Source organism: Benincasa hispida, chromosome 1, assembly GCF_009727055.1.
Source record: "Benincasa hispida cultivar B227 chromosome 1, ASM972705v1, whole genome shotgun sequence".
Lineage (NCBI taxonomy): Eukaryota > Viridiplantae > Streptophyta > Magnoliopsida > Cucurbitales > Cucurbitaceae > Benincasa > Benincasa hispida.
In genome coordinates this window covers 75,866,429-75,876,499 of record NC_052349.1, presented here as the reverse complement: position 1 = coordinate 75,876,499, position 10,071 = coordinate 75,866,429, and the positions used below count along the sequence as shown (strand labels likewise).

The 10,071-nt window shown below is 29.8% G+C and overlaps 1 protein-coding gene across 1 annotated transcript; it reads left to right on the top strand.

The window, feature by feature from the left end:
• The first annotated feature begins 8,654 nt into the window (after positions 1-8,654).
• Positions 8,655-9,298, top strand: LOC120087738. Its single transcript, XM_039044628.1, has 2 exons — positions 8,655-8,842; positions 8,947-9,298. Exons 1-2 carry the CDS (start codon positions 8,747-8,749, stop codon positions 9,058-9,060), a joined length of 210 nt encoding a protein of 69 aa, XP_038900556.1. The 5' UTR covers positions 8,655-8,746; the 3' UTR covers positions 9,061-9,298.
• The last annotated feature ends 773 nt before the right edge of the window (positions 9,299-10,071 follow it).

The following is a 10,071-nucleotide window of genomic DNA, read 5'->3' as shown; positions in this document are numbered from 1 at the left end:
ATATCAATCTCTTAATCATATATATTGCATCTATGTATAGTAAAAGTTTTGGTTTTCCTTTTGCTTATGGTTATATTGTTATATCTTAACAAAGTAATAATCTCAATTAGATTCAAAATAAAATCACATTAATAATTAACATCTAAACTATGATAACTTTGATAGGCTAACGGAGTTGTGATTAACAAAATAATAATATATATAAGTCAAAAATTAATATATACTTTGATAACAATTTTAATCCATACACTCACAAAATGTTCCATTTTAATTCACAAAGTTAATAAATAATAATAATAATTTTGGGTGGTTTCCAAATATAAGAAAGTGGTTGAACAAATTTATAAATATAGCAAAATATTACTATCTTTCATGGATGACTTAGACATTTTGTTATACATAAAAATATTTTCTACAATTTCGTTTAAAACGGTTGTCCTTTAATTTTCATGCAATAAATCATACTACGTGAATATGTTTCTAAAATTTATATTGAAATTACTTATAATTCTTCTTTTTTTAAAAAAAATAATCCTATGCAGAGACTAAATTTAACTTTTTACTGAAACTAAAATGGAACACATCTCATGAAAATGATATTTTAATTTATTTTTTTTTTAAAATTATAGTGTAGATAATTTCTTCTCCTTCCTTGCTCTTCCCATTCACTTTCCTCCCTGGCCCCATTTTCTCTTAGAAAAATTATAAGACTTGTTGATGAAAATTTATATTTTTTAAAACAAAGGAAAAGGGAGGTAGAGAATTATACATTAGTTAATTTTAGAACGAGAATCTCCTTATTTACCTCACCTTTTCTTGTGAATTTAGACTCGAGAGCTACCTAAATTTTAAAAGGGGTGAGGAGGTAGGTAAATATAGGTATGGTGGTCATTTCACACACGCGTCATCGTCCGGTCGGACGAGACACGTGTGTGAAATTATTTTTTTTTAAAATATTTTATTTATTTTATTTTTATTTTTATTTTAAAAACATAAGAAAAATCATCATTCATTTCGTTCAGTCATCTGAACTTTGCTAGTCTTCCGTGTCGTTCATTCTGTTCTCACACTATGTGTACATACGCACATTATCCTTTTGAAGCACACTCTCAAGGCTTATAAAATCACTTTCAGTGCTTCAGAAGGAGGGTAGAAATCAGAAATCAATTTCTCTTCCTGCTTATCTTCTCTTTTTTTTTCCCTTCACGTTTTCTAAGCATGATTTGTCTAAAGGGGTATGAGAATTCCGATCAGCTTTCAATGTAGTTCCGATCGAGACAAGGTTTTATCTAGTTATTTTATCCTTGGGACGGTATGACATCTACTACAAACTGTTTGCACTCCGGACGAAGCCGCAAAACATCTTAAAGAGAGCAAGATCCACAACTCAGCCTTCTTTCACGAGGTTCTGTTTTGCAGATTTTCCTAGTTCGTACGTCGGTGTGAATTCCATTTCCTACATTGCTGACATTGTTCGTCGGAGCCTGTGTTCTTGTTGCTGTATGCGTGGCTGGTTCAACAGGACTACCATAGTAATGGCAACATTTAAAATAATGTAAGATTTACAAATTAAGTTAATAATAAATAATATATCATTTAATGATGTGTCAAATTTGTAGTGAAAGTAGTAGGTATTATGTAATGTTTTGAAAATTTCTAGTCATCGGCCTTTTTAACTACAGAAATCCTCTATGGGTGTTTCTCCTTAAACACTTCAAATATAGATGCTCCAAGTGTACATTTTCATCGATGAATCCAAAGTTATTATTCACGAGCTGGGATTTGTTTCCTTCTCCCACGTGAGACGTTATCACAACTGTGTAACTCACTCCCTATAGGATAGTGAAAGGCCATGCTTCTTCTTTACATTTTTCTCTTAATCTCTCGATTGGGTTGGATTGTTAGTGTCTCTTGATGTAATTCTTTAGTTTCTTACGTCAATTTTTAATGTCAATTTTTAGACCCAGCATCTATTTGTTAAGATTCTATTTTTATTGTATTTAAAACTTTTTCTACATCGTCCCCTCATCCAAAAAAATATGAATTTGTTGTTAAAACAATTTGTATACTCCAAAAAAAAAAAACAGCATTATCTTATTTTTAGAAGTCGTTTCGTTTTATAATTGATTTTTTTTAGTTTTCAACAAATATTATAAGTGAATTTGAATTTTCGAAACTACATATTTAAAACTTGACCAAAAAAAAAAAAAAAAAACTTGAATCTCAATCGATTTTAATGATATAAGATGAATTTCAACCAAATTTCAATCAATTTTTTTTTTTTTGTCCAAATTTATGAATTTTGATGGAATATTGATCCAACGTTATAGATTTCAGTCGAAAATTGATAAAGATAAAAAAGAAAAATTATGATTTCCAGTCAGAAAATATGAATTCCAAATGAAAATTGGGTGGATATTGTGAATTTCTGCCGAAACTTGGTCGGAATTCAAATTGATTGCCCAAAAAAAATTATAAAAAAATCCAACTTTTTTTTTTAATCTCAACCTACATTCTAAGTAAAAAAACATAAAAGTTGATTTTGTTTGAAAGGAAATTACTAAAATTTATGGACATAAATATATTATTACATCCAAATTTTTGTAAGTTGATCTGCCATTACTTTCATCATAAAAGGTCGAAATAAAAAACAGTCTGTTTTAAAAAAAGGAAAAGGGATGTTTATTAAAATAATAAACATTTTGAGGCTACTTTTACAATAACCCAATTCCAAATTTCCAATGTTGCGAGTTCACGCCACAATAATTGACCAATTCGTAGCTTACTCATATTAGACGCCATGTTTAATATTAATATTTGTTGCTGCCCACTATGAAGAAGAAGTAATATTCCTTTTCTCTTCTTTCCCCCATCTCAATCTTTGAATTCTATTAAATTTTCAAATTTAAAATAGGAAAAAAAAAAAAAAAAGGACTTTAAGTCATACCAATTCCGAACACAAATCTGTTATCGTTGTTGCTAGTAAAGTGAGAAGAAGGGGAAGAAATTATGAACCTCTGTCAAAGTTCACTGCAAGAAAAACTACTTTCAGTATTGCATAAAATGTGTTGTTGAAGGTTAAAAAACGTTGCTAAAAGTATTAACAACGTTGAGATATACGAATTTTATTTTTCTCCCCGATTTTTTCATATAATACTCTCATCTTTCTTCTACTTGTTTAATTCTTACAACAATTTTTTTAGTAACAAAAAATAAACCAAAACTTTAATTAAAGCATAAAAGCCCACAAAATCTCATAAAATTTCTAAATCAAAATCTCCTCTCAAAATTCATCCAAACAATAAATGCCTAAATATAAAAAAAGTGTTCTTAGCTCTAAATACTCTCCTAATTATTAACATACAACCTACTTCCCAAAAAAAAATTATTAACATACAACCTTGTGATAATATTTAAGTCATAGTGGTTTTATTATTTATTTTCTTATTGTTACAGTCTATATACCTTAATCGAATGTGGCAACTTTTTTTTTTTTTGGGAATTATATATTTTTTGTCTCTAGGTTTTGACTCTATTTTCTATTTGGTCTCTATGTTTTAAAATGTTACAGATTTAATTCTTCAGTTTTGAATTTTGTTTTAATTTAGTTTCCAAGTTTCAAAATATTTACAATTTTACCTTTGATATTTGAGTTTTGTTTCAATTTGGTCCATGAATTTCAAGATTTTATATTTTTAACATTAATTTTTCATTAAATACTCAATTTCAATCATTGACGTCAATTTCTATTAATTAATTAAAAATAATTATGAAGTGGAATTTTAAATTTAAATTTCAAATGATAAAAATAGTGAAACATAATTAATTATAATTCTATTAACGATTTTTAATTTATTAACGTAAATTAACTCTAAAGACAGAAAGTGAGTATTTAGTGAAAAATCAAGGATAAAAGTATAACTCTTGAAACACATGGATCAAATTGAAACAAAACTCAAGTGTCAAGAGTAAAATCATTATTTTGAAACCAATGGACTAAATTAAAGTCAAACTCAAGACTTACGGACTAAATGTATAACATTTTTAAACTTAGGGACTAGATAGAAACTAGACCCAAAATGTATTTTCCCCCCTTTTTTTTTCATTTTGAGATAAACAAATGTCACATTTAGTTAGAAGGGAAGTAAAAGGATATTGAAGAAAATAAAAGATAAAAAAAAAAGGAAAAATAGAGGAGCATTACGTCATAGATTGAAGTAGACGAGAAGAAATGAAAGAGGTGTCAATATTGTAGTGATTTGATAAAGACATTTTTTTACTTTTTTTTTAAGTATTACTAATGCAATTTTTGAAAATTGAGATACTTTTATAATGATGTATTGACGATTCAATTCATATAATTGTTGGGGATTATATCCTAAATCTCGTGGTTTGTAATGTATAAAAAAAATTTGCTTATTTAATAAAATAAGGAGATATTTTATTTGACCATTAGAGTTGTGTAACTCAATCCAATAAATTAAGATTCAAGGTTATTTTATGTAACTTAAATAGTATATGGTAGACATATAGGTGGATCATGTTCAAGTAATAATCTAAATGGTTCGTAGTATATGAATAAGATTTGGAGTCTTATCCTAGTGACACCATGTTTAGTACGCGAGGCGTGCGATCGTTTAGGTGATAAGACACTATCGTATAGGTTGTCAGTTAAGCGATCAATACGTTTTCACACCTATTGCGATTTTTTTGAACCTTTTGCAAAATGAAACCAATTTTCATTTTATTCTTCAGTTACAATAACCAAATAAGATTTTTCCACTAACGCACGATTGAGGAGAAATTTCCGGTCAATTATCACATAATTAACCAATTAATTAATAAATGAATATAATCATATTATATTCTTAACCTATAGTTTGATATCAATATATCTACTATAGTAATTTCTCTTCTATTTGATATAAATCATATTTATATCTAATTTCTTCCAAAATAATGTATTCCATACATTTAGTCAATTATATCATATATAATTAACCAATTTAATTATATCATATACAATCGAACTCCCTCTTGTCAATTTGAACATTTTATACTGACCCAAAAACTGATTCTCGACTTTATTCAAGCTACCTAAGGGACCTTATGAACCTGTGGCTCGAAGCTCCAACGGTACATGAATAGCTGACTAAACTCTTTAACCACGAGATCCACCATCCGTTAACTGCCAGACATTCCACTAAAGACCAACAGCTGAACTCTTCTTACCACAGATATATTTATGTGTCCATCGAATATAACTAATCATGAGTACGATGACCCTTCCACAGAAATGCTCATAAGTCAGTACAGTTGGGGCCAATTTACCGTTTTGCCCCTGTAGTTACATCTCACTCTTAAGTACCACTGATTCCTCTAATGAAACAATACAACATAAGTCCAATTATGTGTGAACGAACTCTCGGGCGAAGAGAAGGTGTGTGGCGCCACGTCGTTCAAGCCCTGGAATCAGCTTTTAGGGAGCTATCTATCTACTTGCCTTGCTTCGGGGAAGGAGTGAATTCCAATCTTATGTAGCTGAGTTCTCAGCTCCCAAATCAAAATGAATTCCAAAAAATGGTAGGTTTGAATCGGCGACTTGGTCAACGTACACCCCCATACAAACCAAAAGGACTACCTCAATGGCAGGAGTTTCTAACTCACTCAGGATTAAGGTCATGTTACTTATGGTCATTCTAGTAAAGATGATGTCTCTATCATGAGCGGTGTTATATAACGAAGAACGTTAACATTTTTCGTGCCAGGTCCTTATACAAACTCTTTATATAGGCGCCTCCGCTCGCAATGTCTCCTACACGAATGATCAAGAATCATGACGCTCGTCAAAGAGTACAATTTGTGAACAATATCCTAGCACAAGACGGCGCCCCGCATCCGTAGCGTTACCAGGATATAGGTTTCCCTCCTATATCCATATACTACAGACCATTTTTGGTTTTATCACTTAGACATGATCCACTTGTATGTCACCACATACATGCTTAAGTTACATACAAATAACCAGGGATTTTATGTTTATTGGTTTGTGGTAAAGCAAATAAAACAAACAACTGAGCAAAATCAAGATGTGAAGTAAAATATCATATATTATACAACACAAACGTTCGTACAAATTTTTTACAAACTACAGGATACGAGACTTTAGGGCATCAACCCCAACAAGAGTAAGCAGGTGCTGGTCGAAGTGTGCACGCAAAGTGCGCGACAGGCTGTGTGCAACGGAAGAGGCGCGTTGAAGATTGTGGCCACGAGCACCCATCGCATAGGCAAGGTAAGTGCATCCTAGAGCCATTGAGCACCCGTGTAGGGGAGTTATTTTTTTTTTTTTATCATGCATGGGGAGTTATTGTTACTCGCATTGGGAGTTATTGTTACTCCTCTCCTCCTCTCTTCTTAATGTAGATTCATGAGAAAAGCTTAATAGTTTTTTTTTTTTTTAACATAATCTAAAGAAGAGTTTTTTCTTTCTCAAAATCTCCAACTCTCTAGAACATAGAAGGAAAAAAATCTCTCTATATTTTTTTCTTCTTTTCTCTGTTCCAAAAAGTTTTTGGATCCCACAATCCAGATTTTTGTCGAAGAATAGAAAGGTAACCAGGTGTGGTGTCTTCTGGAAGATTCGTTCGTAGAGATTTCTTGAAGACAATCTTCAAGGGTATGTATTAGCTCTTTCTTATTTTTGCATGCTTAGTTAATATGTTTATCCTTCTTTGTTATTTTGTAAATTCGAAACTTAAATTAAAAGCACATGCGATCTATCGCTTCCACACGAGATTCGTTTCCTTCAATAACAATGTAAGGTTAATTTTTAACTTTCTTTTAAGTATTGGGTTATTTTTTTAAACAAAACACACAATTTCCATCCAAAACTATTGGCCTTGGTGTTTTTGAACTCTTATTGAATGTTTATAGGTATTTTTGAAACCTTTAAAAATTTAGAAGTATTTTTGGTAGAAAGTACAAAGTTGAAGGGCATTTTTTATTATTATTATTATTATAAATCTACCCAAAATTATTAATAAAAAAAAGAAAGAATATATATATATATTAGTCCATAGGTTTCACAATGTTATTTTTTTAGTTCTTAAATTTTGAGTTTTATTTTCAAGCCCCCAAGTTTCAAATGTTACAAATTTACACTTGAGATTTGAGCTTTGTATCAATTTGGTCTCTAAATTTCAAGATTTACATTTTTAATATTGATTTTTCCATAAATACTCACTTTCAATTTTTTATGATAATATCTAACAATTATTTTACAATAATTATGTTATAAAATTTTAATTAAATTTTTTTACAACATGTAAGGTGGGGGAATCGAACCTCCTATTTCGAGATTGATAGTACAAGCTTATATTAGTTGAATCATGCTCGCATTGACTTAAATTTAGTTCTAATAGTGATGTAAATTAGTGAAACTTAATTAATTAGAATTCTTTTAATTATTTTAAACTAATCAATAGAAATTAGCACTGAGGACGGAAGGTGATTTTGTAGTAAAAAAAAATAATGTTAAAAGTGTAAATTTTGAAATCTAATGACCAAATTGGTAAAAATTATAACATTTTGGAACATGTGAATTATAGTGTAAACTCAAAATTTAATAAAATTTTGAAATTTGAGGATGAAATAGAAATTAGATTCAAAATGGGAAAAATACTTTAAATGACAAAACTGCTAAAAATATTTACAAATAATAGTAAAATATCACAGTCTATCGCGGTTTATCATAGTTAGACTATGATATTTCACAGTTAATTGTAAATATTTTTGTTCATTTTTCTATATTTGAAACCAATCCTTCAAAAGGACCAATTTTTTTTTTTTCCAAAAATCGAAAAATAAGAGAAAATATTTATACAAATAGCATAATTGAATAGCAAAATTTAATGAGTTTTTTTTTAAATATAGAAAAATAAACCAAAATATTTACAAAATATAACAAAATTTTAGAACTATCAATAATAGACACTGATAGACATTGATAGATCAGTGTCTATAAGTGATATTGATATTTTCCAAATTTAATTATCCTCCTCCTCCTTCTCTATTTATAGTTTCGTTGCTAGTTCAAAAATGTCAATTATAATGACAATGATAGACAATGAAAGGCTAAATTATAGACCAAGTGATAATAGTTTATAGTAGTTTTATTGCTAGTTCCAAAATAGTAATTAAAATGATAATCATAGACAATGGAAGACCAATGATTAAGAATAATAGTTTTCTATCAATGTCTATTAATGATAGACTACTAATAGATAACCATTTTGTTGTTGCTACTTGTTGGTTTTTTTTTTCCTACTTTTAATAGTTTATGATACATACACTTACCATTATTATTGAAAATTTTGTTGTTTTTAGATAATTGTGATCAACATTATAATCGTTGTTTATCACAAATAGATGTTGATATAGCGATAGAAAGTGATAAAAATATATTATTGATAGAGATTAATAGAAGTTTATCAGTAGTTTCAATTTCTGTCCATTTTTGTTTTGTTTGTTTGTTTTTTTTTTTTTTTTTTGCGATTTCTATAAATAATCACTTTTTTAATATGTGAAAATTAAAAAAAAAAAAAAAAAAAGATTATTTTTTTTCAATATATATATCCAGTGTACATCTTATCCATTCTTTAGAAGGGAAGCTCCACAAAAACTTACCTTCAAATCATTGAAGCATCGTCTCTCCAATACAGATTTCTTGAGAAAGAAGCGGAAAATGGATGGATTGCAGGAAATGGGGATTCCAATGCTGGGCATTGTTGCAGCTGCAGCCATTACCTTCTACGCCGTAAGCTTTTCAGAGCTTCGTGAGGTGCCTTTCTGCTTCTGTCTTCCCATCTTTCCATGTTTCTTACTTTTTTAGACTTGAAATTATAAAACCAATTAATGAGTTCTTAAATTGGGGGAATTATGAAGAAATCATTCAGAGATTTGGATGAATCTGAGGATCAGAAAGGAGGGTTTCAGATGACTTCGAGTTCAAGAGAAAGGCGAGCAAGAAGAAAGGCTGAAAAGGAAGCTAAAAGATGATCATTTCTTCCCTGATTTTCTTTAAACATTTTGTGAGATAATTTGCCACTTTTACAAGCTTTTACTTCTTATTTTGCCATGTCTGTTAAGAATTCCATAAGGAACTTTTTATTACAAGAAATGTATCTGAAAAAAAGAGCATTTCTGCTTTGAAATCTATATCAAACATCATCTTAAGAATCTAGTAGTTTGAGTTGCCATTTATGAACAACATCCAAGACTTTTTATAACTTAAAAAGTATACTCTCTGTTTATTTTTTTTTATTTTGTTATGGTGAGGGGACAAGATTATAGACATATCACTCATATCTTAGACACAAACTGATCAACTATTCACCAGTACCATCAAGAATTTGGCCATCATTTAGAAGATTTATTTGTTCCTTGAGAGTAGACATGATCCTGTTCCTTCAAGACATTCAAGCTTGACTCTGAGACCAAGCTGTTTTCTCGATATAAGCCATTAAGATGTATCAATAACGATGGAAATTACATAAAACATACCCCATTCAGGAGGAAACGGATCATTTGGTGATTTATTGTCTACAAAATCCGTGGCAGACATCAAGCCAGTCCCTCGTATCTGCAAAATCTTAGTTGCTGAAGAACTGAAGATGCTTCAGATTCATAGATCAAACTTAATTATGTGAGCAACTCTCCTTACCTCTCCAGTTATAGGGCTATCAGAGAAAGCTTTTATGCCTTCTTGAAACCTTGGGGAGATGCGATTTACTTGCTCCACAATATTCCTTTCCCTACGATGAAGTGAAATAAACTTACCAATAATATGGTGTCATTTTAAACCTATGTTTTGTGTTCTATATGTGAGTTCATATCATAACAATTACATATATTCATTTTATACTTCAGATCATGATTACATCCTCAAACTAGGACACCGATTGAATCAAATCGAAAGTAGGTCCAATCCACCTTGATGAACTGTAGCAGTTTTCTTGTGCCAAAAAATGCATGGATGTTTGTAATGATTGTCCACTTTTAAGGTTTCTT

Excerpts from the sequence above, each read along its gene's own strand:
- LOC120087738 (XM_039044628.1), top strand. The coding sequence starts at position 8,747 with ATGGATGGATTGCAGGAAATGGGGATTCCAATGCTGGGCATTGTTGCA. Across the intron at positions 8,843-8,946 it reads GCTTTTCAGAGCTTCGTGAG|AAATCATTCAGAGATTTGGA; the intron begins GTGCCTTTCTGC and ends GGAATTATGAAG.